Source organism: Acanthochromis polyacanthus, chromosome 5 (genome assembly GCF_021347895.1).
Source record: "Acanthochromis polyacanthus isolate Apoly-LR-REF ecotype Palm Island chromosome 5, KAUST_Apoly_ChrSc, whole genome shotgun sequence".
NCBI lineage: Eukaryota > Metazoa > Chordata > Actinopteri > Pomacentridae > Acanthochromis > Acanthochromis polyacanthus.
In genome coordinates, this window is record NC_067117.1 from 42,892,181 (window position 1) to 42,918,458 (window position 26,278).

At 40.8% G+C, this 26,278-nt stretch overlaps 2 protein-coding genes across 3 annotated transcripts in view; both read right to left on the reverse strand.

The window, feature by feature from the left end:
- Positions 1–26,278, reverse strand: part of cntn2 (contactin 2) — a 192,706-nt gene that overhangs the window by 61,288 nt on the left and 105,140 nt on the right. The window contains exons 21-23 of one of the 2 annotated variants that reach the window (XR_007941819.1): positions 24,847–24,959; positions 23,933–24,101; positions 19,269–20,366 (exon numbers count right to left, since the gene is read on the reverse strand). Coding sequence is in view for 1 of the 2 variants with exons in the window: in XM_051948014.1 (XP_051803974.1) it covers positions 20,257–20,366; positions 23,933–24,101; positions 24,847–24,959 (392 nt within the window). In the remaining variant the exon portion in view is untranslated. Of the gene's footprint in view, positions 1–15,422; positions 20,367–23,932; positions 24,102–24,846; positions 24,960–26,278 lie in introns of those variants that run through there. The other variant, XM_051948014.1, reaches the window with a different exon arrangement.
- Positions 3,046–11,331, reverse strand: LOC110965702 (acidic mammalian chitinase-like). Its single transcript, XM_022214834.2, has 11 exons — positions 11,232–11,331; positions 10,250–10,279; positions 9,953–10,157; positions 6,341–6,397; positions 6,063–6,228; positions 5,256–5,380; positions 5,049–5,172; positions 4,783–4,965; positions 4,363–4,479; positions 4,124–4,250; positions 3,046–3,861 (listed from the first exon to the last, which is right to left on the reverse strand). Exons 1-11 carry the CDS (start codon positions 11,248–11,250, stop codon positions 3,653–3,655), a joined length of 1,362 nt encoding a protein of 453 aa, XP_022070526.2. The 5' UTR covers positions 11,251–11,331; the 3' UTR covers positions 3,046–3,652.

The window sequence follows — 26,278 nt, forward strand, 5'->3', positions numbered from 1 at the left end:
GCCTTATTGGGGAATGAACAGCCTTGGAGGAGCACTGTGCTCTCTGAGTGCTTTTGTAATTTACTTTGTGGATACTATGTGAACACAGAGTTTCTCTGCAGTTCATGTTTCATGTACAGGGTACAAGAAGTGACTACACACCGGTGCAATGTCAACTGCATGTCAAATGATTCCAAACTGTATTACTTACCTCACAGTGACTGCATTACTTCTGGGTTTAACAGTATGATATCTGATCTAATATCAAATAAAACCTATCAGCTGAGATGAAGGGGGTGTGTTGCTCTGACTTTCTTAAAGGACGTCTGACTTAAAAGTCTTGGTGACAAGTAATGAAACAATCAGAGTGAGACAAAATCTTTGCATTGTTTGGTTACATCACATGAACATGACAGGCACCCTGTTTCACTGTTTTGTGTTTCATAAATCTTTTTTCTTTTTTTTTACAGCTGAGGACTGCAGGCTACTGTAATAATGACAATGAATAGTAATAATAATAATAATAATAATAATAATAATAATAATAATAATAATACATTTTATTTGGCAGTGCCTTTCACAACACCCATGGTCACTTTACAGAGGATAAAAAAACACAATAAAATGAATAAAACAAAACAGACAAAAGTTACACAACAGTTAAAAAAAACAATGAATGAATTACAATGAATATGCAGATTTAAACAGATGAGTTTTGAGTCGTGATTTGAACTGGGGTAAAGAGAGAATGTTTGGGATGTCTGGGGGGAGAGAATTCCAGAGTGGAGTCCTCATCCTGTGGGACTCAGTCAGGTGACATACTTGGAAAAGTCCTAGTTTTCAGTTGTGGGATTTGTTTTCTTTTGGGATGGTTCTCATGCAGGAATATTCTGCTTCTTTAGGCTTCTACAGAACGTCTCAGTCAGTGTGTTGGTTTATCCACAGATGTTCATGGAGTCATCAGTAAATGTCATCTCTCCAACAGCTTTTGCCCTCATGCAGCCCCATGTCATCACCTCCATGCCTCTCTGCTGGGACCATGCCTTACTGTGGAAGTTCTGACCTGGTTGGTGCCAAACATGTTGGACTGAGCTGCACAGATGAGTCTTGATCTGCTCTGAGCACACACAGCTCTATTCATCAGACTTCTTTTCATGTTCTTTAGCAAAGTTTTAACTTATGTAGTAAAACACAAGGAAGTTTTTTCCTCAGGTGCTGTCCATACAATACCTTCTTTATACTGTATGAAAAGTCACAGAAACACTGATTTCTCCTGATGAATCCGTGTGCCAAGTGTGAAGCGCTGTCGGTGCTTTTCCTCCTAAGAGGAGACAGGTGGCTCTGATTAGTGTAATTGTTGTTGATGCTGCAGCTGTATTTCCACTCACTTTTAGTTTGTCACTGGTCCTGTTACATCCTTTTCCATCTTTGTAAATACTCACAATCTAGATGTTTCTGTTTTTATGGAAATTCTTCTCCATGTTGACTAACAATGCAAATCAAAGCTTTTACAGGCTTTTAGGTTGTAGAAAATCTTGACGTGTTTATTTATTTTTATGTCGGATTAACCTTAAATATGCCTGTGTGTGTGTGTGTGTGTGTGTGTGTGTGTGTGTGTGTGTGTGTGTGTGTGTGTGTGTGTGTGTGTGTGTGTGTTCTAGCATTTGCTACGTTGTGGGGGACCAAATGTCCCCACAACGGTAGGAAAACCGAAAACTATGTCACTTGTGGGGACCTCATTTCGGGCCCCACAAGTCTAAACAGTGTTTTCTTGGCCATGTTGTTGTTACTGAAAAAAGTAAAAATGCAAAAACGTTTCTTTGGGGTTAGCCATTGTTTTGGTTAAGGTTAGGGTTTGGTTAAGGTTAGGGTTAGGGTTAGATATGAATGGGAGTCAATGGTAAGTTCCCACAATGATAGAAAAACATAATATGTGCGTGTGTGTGTGTGTGTGTGTGTGTGTGTGTGTGTGTGTGTGTGTGTGTGTGTGTGTGTGTGTGTGTGTGTGTGTGTGTTTTGCATCAGTGAAATGAGCATTGCTAAGAAGAGGAACTAAATGTTGGACTGAGGGCTGACTTAGTGTCACTGAGACTCTATATGGCAGAGCAAAAAGAAAAGGATAAAGTAATATTATGTTTATAACCTAAAATACTTACATGTAGTGTAGTTTTTGTGAGGTTAAATTTGATTCACAACTTTTAGAATGCACACTAAAATGAACGTCTAACACTGAACTGACTGGGTGGAATGGCTGAGTTTGCTGTAAGCTTTATTCTAAACCACTCCTCTACATGAGACATTACCTGGCTTTAAGGGACACAAAATTCAACATTTAACATTGTTGTAGTTTTTGGAAATCATCCAATAAGAGGAAAGCATCAACGTTATCGTTGTTCAGGTGCAGAACACACAAACAGAACCACAATTATAGTTTCTTGATTTGTGTTTTTTATCAGACTGAGTAGCAAGTCTGTTGTGGAACTTTAAAACCTGAAGACCTGCACTTAGGTCATAAAGCTGGTTGCAGAAGTTAGCTACGCAGGTTTGGAGCGTGTCATTTTACAGCTTGTGGGGAATTTTTTTCCCAAAACATGCAAAGTGTGATTACAAAGTCCACAGACTGTGCCGATAAAGAGCAAGACTGCACATGATTGAAGTTTGGCTGCTCTTCCCTTTGAAGCGGGTTTTTTGTGCACCATTCCACCACTTCCTGCATAATTAATGCTGTTTTCATGTTTATATTCTTTATTTATTTGTGAACTGTACTCTAAGTCTGGAATGTGATGAGAAGAAGTTAATTTCAGCCATCTGATGCTATGAGTGTTGAGTTGCTGCTGCACTGTGCACAGATAGCATACCTTATGGTTTCAGAATAAGAGCGTGTCCATGTTTATATATTAAGAGTGTTTTATTTTGAAACAGCAGACAGGAAGTTCTGTGTTAATAAGTTTAAATGGCTGCAATGTGAGTGATGGTGTTTAATAGATAAGCTCATGATTGTAGAGCATTTTATTAACATTTCTGTTTGTAATACTTGTCTGACTAAAAGAAGATCGTGTATTCAGATTTAAATTATTAAGATATGTTTATTATTTCATTTCCTTGTAGAAAACCACAACTGCAAGTAAATAACAATCAACCAAGTCTGTGTCTTTTTCTTCCTATACTCTGGAGAAACTGGTCTCTAGTGGTGTTCTGACCAGAGATCTGGTGATAACACAGAACCACAGAGAACCAACCACAGAACCAAGTAAAGTTGTAATATCTCCCTTACGTAGGCTCTTATGTTATTATGGTCTATGGAGAGGCATACAGGGCATACTAAAACATCGCGTTACATTGCATTATTTTGGATGCAAGGGATGGAAACACACCGGCAACATTCACTTGAAACTGGACTAATTAGGAATTCTTTTGGTATCGTAAAGTTTAATGTTCAATTTACAACAAACATGTCGAGAAACTTCCCATTTTTTCACTGAAACAAGGTAAAGGTACATGTAATCAATAAATATTAGTTTTATTTTTATTGTGGTGAAGACAGCAGTGAGCTAGCTAACAGAGTTATTGTTCTAACAAAGGTTAATCAGGGCAAGCTGTGAAAAGATTGATCTGAAACATAATCTGACACATGTATGGTCTCGCTGTATTTTTGGTGCTCATGTTTGTGTGGTCAGGGCCAGTTGCAGCACTTGCAGGAGTCCCAGTAGACGAGTCCAGGCTGGCAGTGGTGCAGGTAAGTGTTTCCCTGGAAGCACTGGAAATAGGTGGTCTTATCAGCTAGGTTTTCATACAACCCATCAGGCCGTCCTCGACAGAACTCACGAATGGGGTCTGGGGTGGTGGTGGGGGCTGCAGTGGTGGTGGGCTTTGGAGGAAAGCCTGTGTGGTCACACATGGAGAAATGAAAGTTATTCACAGAATAAATAGAGGCTGAACTGACCTTTCCTGGCATGTCACAAAAAGGTGCACCAACACGGAAATCCATGTTTCTATTTACACTTATTACAGACTGAAGTCCATGTTTCCATTAACATTTATTACACACTGAAGTCCACTTTGATCTGTTTTCACTCCCAGCAGGACGCCAACATAAGAAAGAACTGACTACAGAGGGTGGAGTTGACTGAACTGCAGTATTTACCCATCGACGTCCTGAGGTGGTTGATGAGAGGATAAGCTTCAGCTGAGCAGAAGGATCCAGTAAAGTCATCCATGTCCATCGTCCACACATGAGCTCCTCCCAGCTTGTTGGCAGTCATCCACTGAACCTACAGGACAACCACAGGGGTAACAATATGATTAAAGTATTAAAATATCTACAACTCTATGGAATGGATCCAATAAAGTAAAACTTGTTTTGTTCCTGCAGCTCATGGTCACCTTGGAGGAATAGCTGGCCTTGTCATCGTAGCCCACCCAGGCGCTACCATAGGTGGCATATGGAACCTTCTGTGAAGGGATCCATTCAACAGTAGTACTGGTGATGAAGTCACAGATCTGGATACACAGAAACACAAACAGGTCAGTTCACTATCTTTACTAACTCCACTCTGATTTTTATTTTTCTGATTCTGGATCCACTGAGTTGTTCAGAGACGTGTTCTTTGTGAATAAATGTTCATGACTACAAGCCATTTTCTATGTTTGATGGTAAAAGCAGCAGGAACCGCAAGACATTTTCTGTTCGGAATTTGGTATTTCTTGGACTTTGACCCGTGGATCCAGTGATCAATGAGACTTTAGTAGAACATCAGAGGAATCACTACAGACTAAGCTGAGCTTTCTATGATCATGCCCTACCTCATAGAAAGCCCAGAAACCAGCAGTGCGAGTGTAGGGTCCTGCATCTGCAGGGCCATTGGCTGGAGATCCCAGGCCATTAGAACCACTGCTGAGACGAAAGGTTCTTCCATATGTAGGGAAACCCAACAGCAGCTTCTCAGGCTCAGCTCCCAAAGACAGCCAGTAGGATATAGAAGAGTTCTGGAAAAGAATGAGGAGATGCGTGTACAGAGTGTAGTTTTCTGATACTAGGAGTGGTTTAGATGTATTGGTTTGGTTCTTACTATGTTGAGATGAGCTTGTGAGCCGGTGTCCACGGGGCTCTGGTACAGTGGGCTGTTGTGTCCAGTAACTGCCTCCCAGGCTCCATGGAAGTCATAGGTCATGACATTGATGAAGTCAAAGTGACTGTCAAGTTAGAATATTTTATTTTAAATTTTATTGTGTATTATTGCAAGGAACAGAATATATACAGATTTTTTTTAACTTACGGTGAAATCTTGTTGACTTCGTATCCTTGGTTAACGGTTGCTTGTAATCCAGCAACGTTGGCTGACAGCAGCAGCTGAACCCTCCTGTTCTCTCTGGCATCGTCCTCAAAGGCCGTGTGTAGTTCCTGTAGGCACAACACACCACAGGTTCAACAAACTTCGTCACATCAAGAATCCTGCAGCTTGCCTGCTCACCCACTCCCACATACCCACTCACTCCCACATGCCCACTTCCACACCCACACCCTAACCCGTCCCTCAGCCCATCCTCTTCAGAATCCCTCTCATCACCTACAAAGCTCTCCACAACCTTCTGCCTGTTTGGACTCATACACTGGTACACTCCCAGCCACACCCTCCACTCTGCTGATGTTGGTCTTCTGTCCTCCCATCTGGACCAGACACTGGACCTGGGCAACAGGACTCTCTCTCTTTTTTCCTACTACAGGACTGGGAATGATTAATCTCACAGCAGTATCTTCAGTCAATCATTATCACTGACTAGCAGCTGAGAAAGAGTCCGATGTTTACTTTGGTGAGGGCTGGAGATTTTTAGGTCTGTTGGCAGTGAACATGTGTGGAGCTACAATTAAATCTTCAAGTACAGCATCATTTTACTGGAAATGTGTGCTTTTTCCAGAAACAAAAGCTTCCAATACAGTTGTAACATAGGAGTACACCACATTACAGCAGTTTTTATTTTGTATGGTATTCTATTTTCGTTGTTGGAAGGTTGTAAAAAAATCCTTTAGGAATAAGATTGTAGAGGAATCACTAAGATTCAATGCTGCATTGAACCACCCTTACCTGAACCAGTAGAGTGAACCTCTCCTTGTCCTCCACTGGGCTGCCGTTTTGTCCAGGATATTCCCAGGCCAGGTTCAGCCCATCAAAGTTATGGGTGTGCAGGAAGCTGATGGCAGACCTGATGAAGGCTGCCCGGCTCTCAGGTTTGGCAACCATGGCGATGAATCTGGTGGGACGGGAAAAACATCAAAGTGTGACCCCTGTTCTGTCAAAGCAGTGGCAGAAGAAGATGTTCCACTTCTGAGTTGGATGTATAAGGATAGTACAGCTGGACTTACGGGCTCACTCCATTGGTTGTGCCTCCAACAGACAACAGAGTCTTCAATGCAGGATTGCTACAAGCAGAGAGAGATAACTTAGATGTAACTTTGAATAACTTAACAGCCAAACATATGCTAAAGACAAAACTCTGTATTTTACCACTTCACTGGCTTGCTAGAAAATGTAAATTATTCTTAGTTGGTTCTTGTAGTTCCAAGACTCAAAGGTTCTTCGTTGTTACAAACATTTCTCAAAGGCGCTGATAAAAAACGGACTTTTGGTGGTGTTTGTTTTTCAGACAGCTCTGAGCTCTGTCCATATTTGATGCTTCTACATGGCAGCTATCAGATCCTGGGCTTTTTTTTTTTATAGTAACACTCATTTGTCCTTATTATTTCTTGGTTCAATCAGCCTGTATCCTAAAGAAACACTTTTTCCCCCTAGGGTTATCAAGGTGATAAATCAACACTGTTTTAATAAGTTTTCATCCTCATCTGAACACATGGGGTGTAGCTCCCATTGTGAGTTAACTGTGTGCTATGAAGGCTTATATCAGTGTCCATAAAAGTTCAGATGTTTGAAGCAATCAGAGAAAAGAGGAGAGGAAAGCTTTAAGCTGGCTGCTGACAAACTGTCCGTCCACAAAGGAGACAGAAACAGGAAGATGGAGCTCTATGAACCTCACTAACCCGACCTGCACCGTCTGGCTTCTGCTTCCAGACTGGACTTGTGGGGTCACTGTTTTTTAGAGTGATGGTGGAGTCATTAATGCTGTTGAGGAGTATCTGAGGGATCAACATGTGAACTTCTTCTGTAAAGGGACACCGAGGTTTAAACACCAGTGGACTGAATGTATTCAAGTTAAAGAAGATTACAAGAACGAGAACAATCTGTTGTGAGAACATTTTAAATTACTCTTGTAGCCATTTGTATGATATTAGATCCATGAGTTTCTGAGACCTCCATCTAATCAACATGATAAATAGTTTCCTTAAAAACCTGTTGTATATTAGCCTAGCCGCGCTAGACCCAGGTCTGAAGACACAAGGGTCTAGGACAGGGGTGTCAAACTCAGTTCCTGGAGGGCCACTATCCTGCATGTTTTAGATGTTTCCCTCTTCCAACACACCTGATTCAAATGATCAGCTTATCATCAAGCTCAGCAGAAGCCTGATAACGAGCCTGATCATTTGAATCAGCTGTGTTGGAAGAGGGAAACATCTAAAACATGCAGGATAGTGGCCCTCCAGGAACGGATCTTGACACCCCTGGTCTAGGAACTCTCGACAGGGAGGGAGGCGGGCTAAAAGGTTGTCTTTCAAATCACTCTGCAGCAATTGGGTAGGTATACAACCAATCAGCGCAACGAATAGGCTCCTAGAGCGCCGGAAATCAGAGGATGCGGTAGTTCGGTGAAGCCTTATTTATACAGTCAATGGGTGAAGCTCAAGTATATTACAGACATGTTAACAGAAAGATTATTCAGAGTCGGTGCTAATGGAGCTCAACGACTGTTGTCGACCCTGGCAGAGAATTAAATTCGTTGCCGTGGGTTGTCTAGCGCGACTAGGCTCGTTGTATATATCCTGATCCAAGTATTCTGCCCCCTGGTGGATCATCATTCCACTACAGGCAGCTCTTTTCAAAACGTCTGCTCTCATGAAATCATCCCCACATTTTTCAGGAAAATCATGGCTAATGGTCAAGAAGTAAAAATAACATCCAAATTGTTACTCATTTTTTAAAATAAATATTTTCTACATTTAAAGAATGCATATTTGCTGAGTAGTTCACTGTTTATTTTTCATTTAACTCATATTAATGTCTGTATCAGATGTGATCCTCCAGGTTTTTAACGTGCTTTTTCCTAAATGCACCATTTTAGTAATGTAACATTATACCTATTAAAATACAAGCACACCCTATTATGATGATTTTATTAACTTAATTAATGAATGAAATGCCACCCTTGAATGCATTTGGAGTATTTTTGTAACAAAAAATCCTCTGAAATCATAATCTCTGTACTATATTGATCAGTTTTTAAATGTCAAAAAGACTAGAGGAAGAAGAGACAAAAATAAATTATACTAAAAATGTTGTGAACGAACTGGATGGAAATAGGAGTGACCTGGAGCAGTTAGAAGATGAGGATGAGGAGGAGACAGAGCAGGTTCATGGGATTAGTCCAGATGTTCAGTGTGAGATTCTTCTGGGAGATGAAGACAAAGCTCTCTGCAATTTGTTGTTTTGTTTATTCTCTTAATTTGATCTATTATTATATTATTTTCTTGTTCTGAAGTATGTCAGCTCACTCAGTGCTAACTAATAGACTGGAGCAGGTGGAGTTTTGCTTTAGATTGTTGTGAGCAGAAAGTTGCCAAAAATGTCCAGTGGATCAAATTTGAGACAGAAAATATATCATAAACAAAATGACATGGCAAAATTTCTCATTTGGATTTTGTTAAAAGCTGTAATGAACATCTCAGTTCCAAAAACTTTGAATTGTCTGACTATATTTTTTTGATGAATCGTGCTTTACAGGGTTAAAAAGTCAAAACACCTTCATACTGATGTGTGGTGTTTCTTTCTACTGATACCTGATGAACCTGATCTCTGAAGTCCACTTGCAGTGACAACAACATGAAGACGCTTTTAATGCTTCTGATGAACTCCAAAAACACCACCATCACTGACTTTCAGCCCTTGTTTTGCCTGGACAGCAGAGGGCATCTGCTCTGTAGTTTGGATATAAAACGCCTCCTGATGCCTCTCATTCATTCATGAATGTTTCTTTATCTGAAAATAAAGTTGTACCAGAGAACGCCCCTGCTATCCACACCTTCTTTTGCTATGGGGCCCATTTATGTTGTTTTTTTACTGTTTTCATTCTTTAATTTCATTTATTTTCATACAAAATGAACTTTACTGCCTAAAGGTTAGATTCTGAAAACTTTTCATTGACAGTATTAGCTTTTATCTGCATATTTAGATGGCTATGATTTGTTTGTCCTGTTAAACATCTGGTAGAATATTTTATAGAATGCAGCAAAACACACACGAGGAACAATGAGGGTCAGCTGTATTTTATGCTTTAGACTGTCTTCCTAAAGTATTACTATTGTCTCTGTTGTGTTTCCAGTGTGTTGCTACCAGTATGCAAACATATTGGATTTTACTGGGCTGTGATTGGCCCTTTACTAATTTTCAGACACAGCTGATATGGGGACAGTCTCTCTAACTTGAACTCCTACACATAGATACAACATTTTAATAATCAAACACTGTCCACTCTGATTTTTGGCTCCTGTCTTGGACTCCCAGCGGTATCATGTAATGTTTGAACTCTGATAATCTGATAAAATTAGAAAATGTTGCAATGTGTTATTTCTTCCTTTGTGCTTTTAAAGGTTATGTGAATGAATAAGATATGTTACTGCTCAGACTGTGAACTTGGAAATACTAGGATGGATACAAATAGTTCTAATATTGTAATTGTTGTAAAAGCTAAACACAGCTCTGGATGAAATGCTGAGCATAAACCTGATTTCCAAATGTGTGTAGACCACTATTACCTGGAAATGAAGGTATTTTAAACGTGAATGCTGGTGGTGAACAGCTGAACTCACACATTCTTCAGGTTGTTCAGGGTGCCGTAGTGCTGCTCATCGTTCCACTCCACGGGGCTGATCTGGTTGAAGCTGTTGATGGTGGCCAGGGTGTAGATGACGTGGGTGCACAGGAAGGGGTCGATGTTCTGTGGGGTGAATTTGCCACCGCTGGGTCTGTACTGGGCCCAGTTGGTCATGTGGCACACCAGCTTACTGGAGGAAGCTGAGAGAAGACGGAGAGTGAGCGGCAGAGATAGCTCATATTCATTCTGCAATTGCTTGTGTGAAGAAGAGTCTGTCAGAGCAGAAACGTACCGAGGTGAAGAACGAGCAGAACACCGAGAGCTGCACAAAAAAAGAGAAAACAGAACGTGAAGAAAGAAGAAACAATGGCATGAAACAGAAATAAGAACAGAACAAACTGCCACCTGGTGTTTAGTGACTGTAAAGCCACGATAACTTCACTGAGGACATTAAGAAGAGTCTGATATGAATTATTAACAATGCTCATATTTCATGGGACCTCCTTTAGCTGTGATTACGGCACTCATCCACTGTGGTATCGTTTCGACAACATTCTTCAGTGTCACAGCATTTATTTCTGTCCAGAGCTGCATTCATTTAATACCAGGATCTTCTATTGATGATGAGAGTCAGACAAAGTCTTCTCCAGAACATCCCAAAGCTTCTCAGTCATTCAGTATGTTCAGGTATCAGCTGACCTCATTCTTTGGGAGCATAACGTTGGTGAACCTGACCAACCCCAGATCAGAACCCTAACCCCCACTAGCCATGATGAGTGCATCCCTTCATCTGCCCCTCTTCTTACCCTGATGCCCCCATCACTCTGGAACAGGGTAAATCTGGACTCATCAGACCACATTTGTTCCTGAAGATGATGGTTCTCCACTATCCTTCAGGTTTTAATGATGCGTTGGACGGTTCTTAACCTGATTTTAGTCGTTTCATCTCCTTAGTTGTTTTCTATGCTTGATGCAGGCCAATAATGTGACCCTTCTGAGACAGATTAATAGTAAATAACTATCCGATGGAAGGACCTGACCCGTCTGCTGAGCTAAATCCAAGTGGAGAGTTTTTGTGGCCATGGGGTGTAAAATGTATTATTATTATTATTATTAGTGGTAGAAGTAGTATTCGCATGCATACTGTTGTATAATAGTGATAATAATAGATCCTTGCTAAAATGTCTGCAATAGACTCAGTTTCCTGCAGTTTTTCTAAAGTAAATAATGAGGAAATGAATGACTGAATAATTGAATGAACAGAGAGCATTTACCTGGGAGGAGTTTTGCCATTTTGCTGTCTGGAGATTCGACCAACGCCCCGCTGCAGAAAACAGTCACTTTAGAACATTTAATAAACACAAGGAACAACAGTAGACATAATGCTGCCTCTACTGCTGGGATTAGTTCCACTCCTGAATTAGTTAACTAGAAACTCAATGATGCTAATTTTATTCACTTTTTTTGCCTTTGATATGGCAGGAAACTGAAAACATTTAGGCACATACAGAATAAAACTTTAAGTCGCCCCTCCTGTAATCATAACAAGTCATTGAATATTACAATATAGTCAACAAACATCCTCTGATTGCTCATGCAGCCCCCTGTAATGTAAATGCTGTGTAAATATCAATCATACATGGAGATGAATTCATTACCTTTCTTCCAGAGGAACAGAAGCAGAGTCCAGAGCTCCCTGGAGGTGTCTCACATTTATATTCCACTCATTAATCACTAATAGACGGTGGCAAAGTGCAGCTGATAAGGGCTCAGTGTGGTGGGGGTCTGGTTGACGTACCTAATAATCCAACTTCAAAGTGACACCAGGAAAGAAGTGGAGCTGCTGGGAAATGAGCGATCATATCAGTTTAAGGGCCTGCAGTGATAAGGGCTATCAGTGGAGACAGATTACTTAATAACTGGAATAATGATGATGAAATAAGGAGACAACAGATGCAGACGACCTGCATGGACCAGCTCTGTTCAGTTCAATTCAATTTTATTTATATAACACCAGTTACAGGTCAGATTGTCTGCAGACGCTTTCCAGAACCCTTATGAACCCCCAGAGCAGCTCTTTCTGTTGACAGTCTGGATTTGTATCTTGATGAATGGAAGTGAGGAGCTCAGCATACTGAGGACATCCATCCATCCATCCATCCATCCATCCTCTATACACCGCTTTATCCTCACTCGGGTCATGGGGGGTGCTGGAGTCTATTCCAGCTGACTCAGGTGAAGGCAGGGGACACCCTGGACAGGTCACCAGTCTGTCACAGGGCTACATATACAGACACACAATCACACTCACATTCACACCTACGGACAATTTAGAGTAACCAATTAACCTCAGCACGTTTTTGGACTGTGGGAGGAAGCCGGAGTACCCGGAGAAAACCCACGCATGCACAGGGAGAACATGCAGACTCCATGCAGAAAGATCCCAGGCCCACCCTGAGATTTGAACCGGGGATCTTCTTGCTGCAAGGCGAAAGTGCTAACCACTACCCCACTGTGCAGACCAAGGACATGCATGTAAACTTTAATAGTGTGGATCCTGGATAAACTCCAAGCCTAGCTCAGTCTAAAGTATCCCAGCTCCAAGGCTGATTATTTACTGTAGCTAAAACCCTGAAAGTGATGCATCCAAAGAAGCTCCTGGGTTCTGTTCAGTGTTTGGATCCATGATGTGAACAGAAGTCCTGCTCTGGTCTGGGATCAGTCCTGCTGATGATCCTCTCTTAGAGCTGTGAGTGTTTAGTTTAGTTTAGTTTATTTGAACAGGGACAGTGCACATTAATCAACATTTCTGTAAATGTACCAGTTTTAGCTATAAAGCTAGTTTCCAACTGTAGTCCCTGGGCAGATGAAAATGCCAACAACAGCATAACAAAATAAGAGTAAATAATTCATTAAAATACAATGACAACACCAATACCAGTCACAGCATCCACACAGCACAGCATCATGCAACAGACATCACAATAACATTAATAGGTGCAGACATAGCAACATTGGCAGCAGGCAGGTAGCACAAAATAAAAGACAATTTAAAACAAATCATGTCCAGCTATGAGTACAAACTTGATTCTCAAGCAACCATGATTTTAGCAATTTTTTAAAAAAAATTTCAGTATAGTGACATTGTGTATATGGCAAGGCATGGAGTTCCAACATGAACATGAACATGAGTTAACTGCTTATGGTCAGGTTTACATCTTCTATCAGCACATCTTGGATCCAGAAGCCTGTTTGTTCTTAAAGCAGAATACTGCTGCGTATGATCAGGGCTTTAAAAGATCTGCTCTCTGCTCACTAACGGGTTAACTCAAGTTGCAGGTAATGTTGGCGAGGAAAGAGGGAATATGTCTGTAATAAATAAAGGACAGCAGTGGCTCCAGTAATGCAGGCTATGGATGCTGTTATTACTCTTCATTTTTAATCAGAATGGAGAAACTAAATCCAGAGAGTTCACACAACCAGAAACCTGTGGTTGATCAGCTTGGTGATGAAGCTTCAAGATGTTGACAGATGAGGGAGCTAAAGTTTGACTCTAACAGGGTGACAGACAGGTCTAGGAGAGTTTCCTCTGGTTGGACCTCCATGGATCAGACGCTGATGCTGACCCTGGTTTCCTTCATGTTGAATACATTCATGTGTGATCAGACAAACTTCACGGATAAAACTTGACTTGTTCTCAGTCTTTTTGAAAGGAAATCAGTCCAAGGTCTCATTTTTAAAGTTACTACTACTAGTTTTTATAATCCTTTTCACATATTTACCGCTAAAAACTGATTTTAAAAGTCCTTCACATCCTTACTGACAGAACATGTTTAATTTTACATCCGTCTGAATTGAGGCTGGCACCGTTCATAACTGTTTCTACATATATAAAAAATAAAAATCTAACATGGTTCCACTCTGTGTACAGATCAGTTTATTAGGAACACCTGCACAGAACTAACACAGAGTAATAACTGAGTTAATCTTCTACATGGAGCTCAATAAGCTCCGTTTATGTTGACGGCTTTAAAAGGTGTTCAGTCAGTTTTATGTAGGAAGATTTAGTTTGACACAAGTGTGTTTTATTAACAGGTGTTTCTATTATTTTACCCACAGCCTTTGTATCAGTCATGCTCAGTTAAAGGACAGAATTATCTATGTGACTCAATAAGGGTCACACAATAATAACACAATAATAACACAATAACAGCACCATAATCAGCTGCAGTGATCACACTTCACTGAAGGACTTCAGTAGTACAGCAGTTTTTAGCTGTAGCTGAGATTAGCGTTTAGCATGAATGTACAAAAACCTGCTTTTAATGTTTAAAGTGGAACTAAAGTACTGGTTATATTTATGAGCTTCATGTTAATGATCCTCTGAAGAAAACACCGACACATTTCTAAAACACTGCTTAGTCTCTGAAGCAAATAAATACATAAATAGATCCATTTGTTCATTTTCAGTGGTATCAGAACTTCTACCAGCGTCTTACTGTGATCTCTGTGTGTCAGTAAACATGATGGCTGTCTGCTTTCATTCATAAGAAACATGATTTTTCACCAACCAAGGTGTTTTAATTTGGATTTAATTAGCTGCACTGTGTGGAAATGGCTGACATATCCAAGGTTAGTAAATCTACTTTAAATAAAACATAATGCCACATATTTAAGTAAATGAAGCTGGAACTACAGGGTGTGGTTTCATATGTCTGAGAGGTCCAGCAGCTAGTTTATATTGACAGAAGTGAGTTAAGGTGGTGTAATGAAACACCATCCTGTTGGCATTATCAGACAAAAGAAACAGCATGATGCTGAATTCATGTTCGTCAGTTTAGTTTTCTGAACACAGACCTGATAAATATGTTGAAATGATTCAGTGCCATCTTGTTAATCTACATAATGTAGTTATTGTCACATTAATGTTCATCTAATTATCAAATTAGATTCAACACAACTCAGTTCAGGGCTGCACAGTGGATAGTGGTTAGCACTGTCACCTTGCAGCAAGAAGATCCCGGTTCGAATCCCAGCCTGGGTCTGGGATCTTTCTGCATGGAGTTTGCATGTTCTCCCTGTGCATGCGTGGGTTTTCTCCGGGTACTCCGGCTTCCTCCCACAGTCCAAAAACATACTGAGGTTAATTGGTTACTCTAAATTGTCCGTAGGTGTGAATGTGAGTGTGATTGTGTGTCTGTATATGTAGCCCTGTGACAGACTGGTGACCTGTCCAGGGTGTCCCCTGCCTTCACCTGAGTCAGCTGGGATAGACTCCAGCACCCCCCATGACCCTAGTGAGGATAAAGCGGTGTATAGAGGATGGATGGATGGATGGATGGATGGATGGATGGATGGATGGATGGTCAACTCAGTTCAGTGGAAACTGTTGACAAAACTGTATGAAGTAAAATCAAACAAATAACGTTTCAATGCAGACTCAGTAAATGCACTCGTTACTGAAATACAATCAAAAGGTGTTTATTTGAAATCATATTTACAATCAGCGCCCCTCCGTTTCCATTTCATCACATCTGCAGCATGATCTGTCACATTTCAGTCCACATGGACCACAGACTCACTGCTTCCACTGATGGAGGGACAGAATGTGGAAGTCCAGCAGTAGACGAGAATGTGACAGAACACTGAGTGATCAGGAACAGACGCAGTAACTTCATGGCTCTGCAGGGAACACTTTGTACAGAATAAAGCACAAGAACACAAAGCAGGACGTCATTCAGTGGTTCTGAAAGCATTTCCAGAAATAAGCAGCGCTGTGATGTTTAACATGTGAGTGAAGGACGGTGACAGTCGTGTTTTAAAGGCGGATCAAACCGGGATGAGCCTCCAGAACGTTAGTGTGTGAACAATAAAGATGATCTCTACAGCTATCTGCCTACACAGTGGATTCAACATGTGTGGACTCATTGTGTTTACTGAGGTCTACCCTCGACCTCGGTTCTTCAAACCCCAAATAACATACATCAGATGATAAAGTAAGAGCATATAAATAAAAAACACATCCCTGTAAAATCAAGCGGTCTATCATTCAACCACCTGCAAAGAAAAACATCAACACAGAAATGTCTTGGTTGTCCAGACCATTCACATATTCCAACAGAACAAAACTTTAAAATACAATCAGTAAAACGTTCATTTGTAGTTAGATTCAACTTGTCATCTTTCTGTAAACCCACACAGGTTCTGGCCATTTTAAACACTCCTGTTTTTCTCTTTTTGTAGTTTTTATTTGTGTAGAAAACACATCCATGCTGACCAGGCAACAGAATGGTGAATCTGTATAAATAAAGGTTTTATTCTGCTGTTTCCTGTCACTCATGAACCTGTGATGCTTTGGGTTTGGAAACGTCTAAGAAGCTGAGAGTGGGACTGTCCTCACATGAACATGGGTTTTTTTTTTTGTTTTTTTTTCCAAATCAATTTTATTTGCAATTTTACACAAAAATACAACAAAGAGGAAAATGCCAGGGATATTCTGCTTTACATCACACAAGAGGGGGAGATAAAGTGAACAATTAAATGACACTCAGAGAAACAAAACAATTAGGAGGAGCCAGGTTTAAGTTTGAATTTTTTAAGGTTGTTAATGGATCTTTCAGCTTTTTTGTTTTTAGTTAAATTTATCATGAACACGGTTTCTATAAAACATGAGTGGTTTGTACCAGCAGCTGATTCTGAGCTGTAGTTCCACTGAGTGGCCTCCAGGGGTTGTTTCTGGTCAAACTTCAGGTCCTGATGCCCCTGCTCGGCTTGGTTCCATACATCACAGCTTCTCTTCTGATTACAAACGTCCATGGAGGAACCACAGAAGACGGCTTTCATGCTACTGGATGGGACGGCCAAAACTCAAAGTACAATATCCTGAGAAAGAAGTCTGCACACTGCATGGAACTACACTGGACTTTTATCCAGAGTTGAGTGTTATTCTCTCTGCTAATGACTGTTATTGTACCTTCATATATGAAGCCACACTGTGATCGTTCCTTAAACACAACAACAGGATCTTTTATCACTGATTCATTTGTGAGCAGGAAGTAATGCTTGAAAATACATCAGATAAATGATCTCTAGATGGCATCTTTTTGTCCTCAGTTTAAACTATTAAATGCTGTCTGATTGGACACAGTCATTACTAGGAACCACAGCTCTACATGCCAGACGATCCCTCTGTTTGAATGGAGCGGACAAATTCAGTAAGTCGCTGTTTGGAAAAGAACTACTGGTGAGTAAGAAGCTAGGAAGGCCTTCAGTGACAGACCAGTGATTAGTACATGTGACTGAATGCTAGAGAGTGTCCCTAGTTAAATGAACAATTAATGTTTACTGAATACTTTGAGAAGGTTTGTCAAAGACTGAGGTCAATAAAAGTACAGCACAGGAGGGTTCAGGTGAGAAAAAGATGAAATCCTGAAAATATTCTGCTCTATGAGAACAGGAGAGGAAGATCAGCCTGAATGATGTCTTCATCATCACCACCATGACTGTCACATTTAAAAACATTCACTTATTCCAACAAGAACAGTGTGTTTGTCCCTATGTGTAGCCCTGTGGTAGACTGTCCTGTCCTCACCCTCAGTCAGCTGATAGACTCCAGCTCCTCATGACGATTAAGGTGTAGAGCTGATGGATGGATGTTTACTACGCTACCAAAGTGAACTGAGAATAGAATACCATACATTAATAGCTGAATGTAAATTAAACAGGGAGGTTTAATTTGTGTTTTTTTGTAATTCTATAAAACTTAACAGCTCCTGCCTCTTAGACACCAACCTGAACCCAAAGCATCAGCTCCACTTTAAACATGAGTGAATTACAGAAACCAGCACCAATAACAACCACACAATAAATAAGCAACACAAAAGGAACACTCATTTGTAAGCACTTACGAATAACAGAAATTACAGACGTCCTTCTTGGAACTGGGAGAAGCAGGGATGTTACATTAGAGCTGATAGATCCTGATCCATATCTGTCCACTGCACTCTGTCAACTTTGGCTCTTTCATGTCTGTCAGGGTTTCTTTTCATATCAGCCCATCAGCAGAAAAGCAGCTACAAAAAACCAATAAACAAGTTTTTTTTATACACTGGCAGAACTTTTCAGTGGAAACAGGCACAAATAATGTAAACTAATCATGTAAACTCCATTTACCAGTCCAACTTCACCTCCCTCAGAATGAAACAAACAGAAAATGGAAACATTCGTTCAGAGCAGTGATGTGGTTCTGATATTTGCTCTAATTACAGCTGTAAGTTTACTACAGACAGATGCTGAGTGATCTTCTGTGTTCACACTGTGAGCAACAAGAGCAGGGGATCAGCAGGAGAGCTGCTGCAGTCACATCTGACTCTACGTACAAACTGCTGCTGAAACTTAATACAGTCTGAGAATACAATCAAGGAAACATTTTATGGTTGTTTTATTACCGGACTTAAATGAAACCTTGCTCCTTAAACACAGTTAGAAGCACAGATTCTCATACAGGACAAACTGTTTTTAGATGTGAAAGCAACAAAGCGGTATTTTGTTCCTTTTCTGTTGGGTCATACATTTGCAGACCCAGTGCATTCTGCAGACTGTTTTCACTCTACAGATGCTTTCAGTAAGAAGGGCTGATGGTTAAGAGGTAAACTGAAACTATGACTTGAATTATCTGGTTTTAGGAACAGCAGTGCTCCACTTTGGGAGTTCTACAGCCACAGGGCCTCATCAAAAACAACTCACTAGTCTGCTAGTTGTACAGACGAACAGTTTAGGAAAATAGTGGCAGAATGTTTCTCAAACTTCCTACTTTCCACACAGTTTGGTTTGGTTTCCATAGTTCAGTATGATTTACTGACTCTGCTCCCTGTTGTTTAAGAGGGAAATGCATTTCTTTATGAATGACAGAAACAGTCCTGACAGGACAGAGGCTAATCCTGTGGCTTCTTACTGTCCAGTTTTATGAAATATCCACAAATGTCATTTCATTGATGAAATGCGAAAAAAGTCCCCCTGTTTTCGTCCAGGTCGTGTCAAATGGGAGGCAGAATGTACAGTCTGCAAAGCTGGGACTTATGTCTCTGTAGCTAATAAGAAAAGGAAAAAGAAGGAAAAAAGGACTGTTGACTTGAGGCATTATTTCTATATTTTTTCATTTGCCATTAGACACATTATTTTGAAGAATGGGCTAACTGAACATTGGAGAATAGGCTTCCTCTCTTTTTTCTTTTTGTTTAATATTTTGAGGCATTATTTCTATTTTTACATGATTGATAATTGGGAGGTTATTTTGAAGAATGGTACTCTACCTCACTTTTCCTAACTAAGGTGTAAGTGTCAGACTTAAGAGAGATGATTATTTCTTATTTTGTTAAACATCTGAATACATGTGTTCCTACACAACTTGAGTCAATAACTTTTAAAGACTAGAGCATGCCATATTTGTATGTGACTGACTATATTGTTTAGGAGAATTGCTTTAAATTAATAAATATACTATTTATAAAGCAACTGTTTGTGAGTGTTTTGAGCTATTTTTCTGTATATCCAGGTAAAGTGTTCTTTTCTGGGGAATTCAGAATATCTGTTTAACTGAGTTTGAAGCACAGAAAGCCCCCTGACCCACAGAAAACCCCTAAAAATGTGTGTGTGTGTGTGTGTGGGGGGGGGGGGGGGGGGACTGAAAATTTTTCGCGCGGAAGCTGGATGTGTGTCCTCTTTTCAGAGAAACAGAATATGGTCACCCTAAATAACATGAATGTCTGTTTCTGGCTGGTGATTTTTGGCAGCAGCTCCTGAAGCTCTGCTGTGGACAATTCTACTTTCTACTCATTTTTGTGAAAGAAATTCCTCTCCAAAGGGAGTGTAGCATGGACCAAGTGGCATTCATTATAAGAAGACAGTAGAGTTCAGTTTGCTCCGTCAGGTTGCTCCCAGTGTGAACACACATCACATATGGATCTGTACAGGCTATACACACCACTGATTCTATGAGTAATCCAGACCTGAAGCTCGTGTCTCTCCAGCTACAGTTTGGAGAAGACAGGAATGCTGTGATGGTCCCATAAGGCATGTTTATACTGACAACAGAACACTGATACTGTTCCCCTTCAACCCACTTTGACATTTATAAAAAAAACACTTCTTTGTTCTTATTATAAAAAAACAGAAACTCCTTTCCAACCCCCCCACCCCCCTGTCCCTGCACCAAACCCTGTCCTGACCCACAACACCGGCTGAGACACAGGAGAGCTTCAGACTCCAGCCACCGTTAAAGAGTCCACAGACCGGCTGGAGTCACAGGCCTGACAGCGACGTGACGGTGAGGAGAGCCCAGCCAGCCAGGAGGAGGACCGAATGACTGGACAGAGCGGAGGAGGAATCCTTCTGGACCATCATACCGGTTCCTGTGAGGCATACAGACAGAGTAGAACAGAAATACTCCCATCTGGTGTCTACAGAAAAGCATCAACAACAACATCAGCTTAATGAAACTGTAGTTGATTAAGTGTCCTGTCAGATGGTCGGATAGTTTCTGGCTGAAATGAATACTGGACCAGTTTTAATCCCATTTATTCAGGCACTGCTCTACATGTGTTCATGTTCAGAAATCATTTCTTTCTGTCATTAAATGGAAAGAGGAAACTAAATGAGCAAAACATTTAGTGAATATTTCACAACATAAGGTATTAAAAATCATCATATTGATGTACGAACCAAAACTCCTACCATAAAGTTCTTTACGGACGCTTAAAAAGAAACCAGCCATGTAATGTTTATAATACTCACACCACTGTGTCCAGTGACTCTGCACCGTCTAGTTTATCAGGTTTTACTGTTTACGCTTTGTCTTCATTTTACAAAGACGCTGTCAGCCTCACAGATGACCTTCAAACATTTGACCCCATCTTTATAAGCAGCAATCTTAAATTCTTCCACATTATGAACCACGTGAAGCTCAATGTCCTGTACTAGTTTAGATACTGTTGACACGTTTATGATCAATCTAATGAATATCACAGTTCTTATCTCTGCCAGAACAGCCTCGGTGAACACTAGACGTAACAGAAAACCTTTGTTGCTGTTCTTGTCAGACACTCATGAGGGTCCAAATCAAATGTAAATCTAACAGATTCTAAACCTGTCTGTCAGTGACGTCCCATCTACACTCCAGTGGTTCTCTTTCTCTCTGCTAAAGTTTCAGATCAGAACAGCTGCTGATGAACAGGACTGGTGAAAGTACCTGAACATATTCTGAATTTAACAGAATGACTAAAACTGCACAGTCTTTCTGGGCTTTCAAAACATGGATATTCAACATGTACAACCCACCTAAACACTGCAGGTCAACAACCCCACCCCCCACAGTACCAGCAGTCCCTGAAGCCAGATTCCATCCTCAGCAGGACAATAAACCCCGACACATCACAAAAACTGCTCAGGAGAACCCGGGGAAGATGACAGAGCTAAGATGTTCACCTGGGTTCCACAGTCCCCAAACCCAGATCTTACTGAGCACCTGTGGGATGGTCCAGGATCAGCCTGATCAAGGGGGTCACCCCTGTAACCCACAGAACCCACAGGACATCCCCGTCTGATTGGTGTATACAAGCTTCAGGAACCACCAAGCAGTGATAAAGCTTTTAAAGATGTAAGTTATCAAATAACTTCACACACAGCGCAGTTAAAGACAAGAACTCCAGTACCTGGTGTGAGCAGACATTGTCTTTAAAGTAGCACCAGTACTCCTCAGTACTGCCAGCTGCTTTTTAAGGTACTTGGCAGGAAGGTCACTGAGCTCCCTATAGAACCTTCTACAGGTCTTCTGTGGATTTAAGGTAGTCGGGTTGGTCTTACTGTTACTCTGGCTGTATGTTTGGGCTGTTTCTCATTCTGTTTTGACCAAATGTTCTGCAGTGAATAAAAGTGTGGCAACACTTTACACAGCACTAGACATTGGTATCACAATCCCTGTTTTAGCTGCAGGGAATGTTCCTGACCAGAAGAAGCTGGGACCGTGTGGCTCATGGCTGGTTCCTCCACCCTGCGGTAGAACAGAAGGACTACTAGCCCTCTTTAGAGGTTTAGGACTCGTGTTTAGACTATGCTGGTTATACACACGTGGACAAAATTGTTGGTACCCCTCAGTTAAAGAAGGAAAAACCCACAATTCTCACTGAAATCACTTGAAACTCACAAAAGTAACAATAAATAAAAATTTATTGAAAATTAAATCATCAAAAACAGCCATTACTTTTGAATTGTTGATTAACATAATTATTTAAAAAAACAAACTAATGAAACAGGCCTGGACAAAAATGATGGTACCTCTATAAAAGATTGAAAACTATTTGACCAGAGTGACATGATTAACTCAGGTGTGTCATTTAATTGACATCACAGGTGTTTCCAAACTCATAATCAGTCAGTCTGCCTATTTAAAGGGAGACAAGTAGTCACCCTGCTGTTTGGTGAAAAGGTGTGTACCACACTGAACATGGACAACAGAAAGCGAAGGAGAGAATTGTCCCAGGACATCCGAAAAAAAATGATAGACAAACATCTTAAAGGTAAAGGCTATAAGACCATCTCTAAACAGCTTGAAGTTCCTGTGACAACAGTGGCTCATATTATTCAGAAGTTCAAGACCCACGGGACAGTAGCCAACCTCCCTGGACGTGGCCGCAAGAGGAAAATTGATGACAAATTGAAGAGACGGATCGTTGGAATTGTATCCAAAGAGCCCAGAGCAACCTCCAAAGAAATTAAAGGTGAACTCCAAGGCCAAGGTACATCAGTGTCAGATCGCACCATTCGTCGTTGTTTGAGCCAAAGTGGACTTCATGGGAGACGACCAAGGAGGACACCACTGCTGAAAAAAACTCATAAAAAAGCCAGACTGGAATTTGCAAAAATGCATGTTGACAAGCCACAAAGCTTCTGGGAGAATGTCCTTTGGACAGATGAGACCAAACTGGAGCTTTTTGGTAAGGCACATCAACTCTATGTTCATAGACTCAAAAACCAAGCATACGAAGAAAAGAACACTGTCCCTACGGTGAAACATGGAGGAGGCTCAGTAATGTTTTGGGGCTGCTTTGCTGCATCTGGCACAAGGTGTCTTGAAAGTGTGCAAGGTACGATGAAATCTGAAGACTATCAAGGCATTCTGGAGAGAAATGTGCTGCCTAGTGTCAGAAAGCTTGGTCTCAGTCGCAGGTCATGGGTCTTCCAACAGGACAACGATCCAAAACACACAGCCAAAAACACCCAAGAATGGCTGAGAGAAAAGCGTTGGACTATTCTAAAGTGGCCTTCTATGAGCCCAGATCTGAATCCCATTGAACATATGTGGAAGGAGCTGAAACATGCCATTTGGAGAAGACACCCATCAAACCTGAGACAACTGGAGCTGTTTGCTCATGAGGAGTGGGCCAAAATACCTGTTGACAGCTGCAGAACGCTCATTGACAAATACAGAAATCGTTTAATTGCAGTGATTGCCTCAAAAGGTTGTGCAACAAAATATTAAGTTATGGGTACCATCATTTTTGTCCAGGCCTATTTCATTAGTTTGTTTTTTTAAATAATTATGTTAATCAACAATTCAAAAGTGATGGCTGATTTTGATTATTTAATTTTCAATAAATTTTTATTTATTGTTACTTTTGTGAGTTTCAAGTGATTTCAGTGAGAATTGTGGGTTTTTCCTTCTTTAACTGAGGGGTACCAACAATTTTGTCCACGTGTGTATATAGTTGTTTATGTTGGTGCATTAAAGTTGAGTGTTCCTCTATAATCCTGGCATGAAGAACATATTATTGGATGTGTTGGTTCCAGTATGGAGCCTGTCTCTGTAGGACTGGTGGATCATGGGATTGTAGATCGTACAGCCAAAGGTGAATTAATCAGCAGTATTCCTCTAAAACTCCTCTGTCAGACAGGAAGTCGCTGATGTTGGCTGATTTCTCACCTGAGTCCCGGGACACGATGATCTCATGAGCCGGCCCGTCCCCCCCCTCACCCCAGGACCGGATCTCCAACACGACATAACCATTGTCTTTGGGCAGCGGCAAGTTCACTGAAGTCTTCGTCTTGTCCAGAAACTTCAGAGCTGCCTGGTCCTCGTGTTTGTACAGGACCTGAGGACACAGAAGACAGCAGGTCTACTGTTTTAGACACATCAAGAGACTTACATGACAGAAATATTAGTTCAGATAAACTAATCTATCTTCTGATAATGATGTTCTCTCATAAATAAACTGATACAAGCTATATAAACACGATCTTTGATCTTGTTATCTAGCCTTTTTAGTGCTTTTCATATCTTCCATAGGAGATTACACGTATCATCATGAGACTTATGTAATGAAAAACATCAGCCAGAAACATCAGCACTCAAGAATGAAAAATGAACGAGGATCATTAGGAGGAGATGCTGAGTCAAAATATATAGCCTCTGAATGACAGATAATTAGAAGATAGAGCTTATGAACAATTTAGCTTCATGTGTAAATACAGGTTTTACACAGCCAAGGCTAAGTCTCAATAACAGAGCTAATGATTAAGTAGTGTGCTGTAAAGCAGGGCTTATCTGGTGATAACTGTAAGGAAGTCAGTTCTTTCAGAGCTTTACTTTCTGTCACTAAAATCTGTCATGAGCTCAGGTTTCTTGTCACTTTAGTAAACTAGAGGAGACATTTTCAGAGAATAACAAACCCAGCAGTCCATGCAGACAGACTAAAGTCCAGCAGAGATAAACTGGAGCTTCATGAAACTGGTGGGTCTGTCTGTGAGGGATCAGTTTCTCCTCGTGTTTTATGTTGGAGCGGCTCCATTCAGATTCAGCTCAGTTTGTGTTGAGGTAAAATGTTTGACAGCACTCACTTTGTAGCCCAGAACAGCTGACTCATTGTGCATGGCGGTCACATGGTCCCACCTCACCGTGACCCAGGAGCCGTGAGCCTTCCAGGACACGTTGCCAGGAGGACGATTTGGAGCTACAAGGAAACACAGGCATCGAAAATAGTTTACAGCTGATAACATAAGAGCAAACAGGGTGATGGGCGTTTCTATTAGAGAAAACCGAACCTCTAAATCTTTCACATGGAGCTGTTTTAAAAATCCCAAAAATCTCTCCACTGGAGTATTAATTCACGTTGATGTATGGGTTAGAGTTGGACAGGTTTGGAACATGATGAAGTGGCTCCAGGCTCTGAAACAGAGGTTGTGGTGTCTACTCTTCTGCTGAATACATTCAGAAGCTAAACACCTTCTGTCCTTACTACAGCTAACAGAGATAATCTGTGCCTGGAGGAGGGGAAGAAGAGGTCTATAGAGTCATCTAACCTCAGTCTGGTCCTCATACAGGACATGCCTGAAGAGAGTTTTGCGTCCTTGTTTAGGGTTACAGCAGTCTCTGAATGACATAAAGTAAAGGGACAGCCTTACAGATGTTACAGTGTTTGAGAGAGTAATCATCAGTGTATTTAGTGTTTTTAGTCTCTGGAAGAAAAGAGCTCTGTTTTAGGTTTTTAATGATTATAGCTTCAAAGATGCTCACTTTGATCCCTTACATGCAGGTTCTAATTTACAGTAAACTCCACCATCTGTAGTTCAGTTCTTCAGGGGGACATAATGATCCACAGATGACCTGTAGTTATAACCGTGTATTTATCATCACTGGAAGAAGCTGTAAAGTTCCATCTTCACTCAGGGGGCCCAATAAGACACGTATCAGGTGACTTCCAACTGGAAAAGTCATTTGTAGGAGCTACTCTCAGTGATCACATGATTGTTCTGCTCAGAGAAGGAACGTATTCACATATTCAGATATTGTTCAGACTGACAGCAAAATCCTTACAGTTTATTCAGTGGTATGTTGGAATCACTGAATAAACTGTATAGAACTGGAAACACTCTGCATATATAGGGATCAAAAAATGGAAAATTTTCTGAAAGTAAAGCAGAATAAAGCAGTAAGACATACTTCCATTGGTAGGTGAGGTAAAAACCATATAATAAAGAACACTGAGCACTGACAACAATAATTTCCATTCTGGATTGCAGGAGTTTGTTTGGAGGCTGATAGACATCCTCCTTTACTAACTGGTCCTGATGGTTGAATCAAAACCAGTTTACTGCTTTAACACTAGCCTGGATGGATAGATGGATGGATGGATGGATGGATGGATGGATGGATGGATGGATGGATGATGGAAAGATGGATGGATGGATGGATGGAGGGATAGATGGATGGATGGAAAGATGGATGGATGGAAAGATGGATGGATGGATGGATGGATGGATGGAAGGATGG

What these genes read in the sequence shown, in the direction of transcription:
- LOC110965702 (XM_022214834.2), bottom strand. An exon ending in CTGAACAACCTGAAGAATGT is followed by an intron (nt 6,398 to 9,952) that starts GTGAGTTCAGCT and finishes CTCTGCTTGTAG; the next exon opens with CAATCCTGCATTGAAGACTC. An exon ending in GTTTCTGGGCTTTCTATGAG is followed by an intron (nt 4,480 to 4,782) that starts GTAGGGCATGAT and finishes CTGTGTATCCAG; the next exon opens with ATCTGTGACTTCATCACCAG.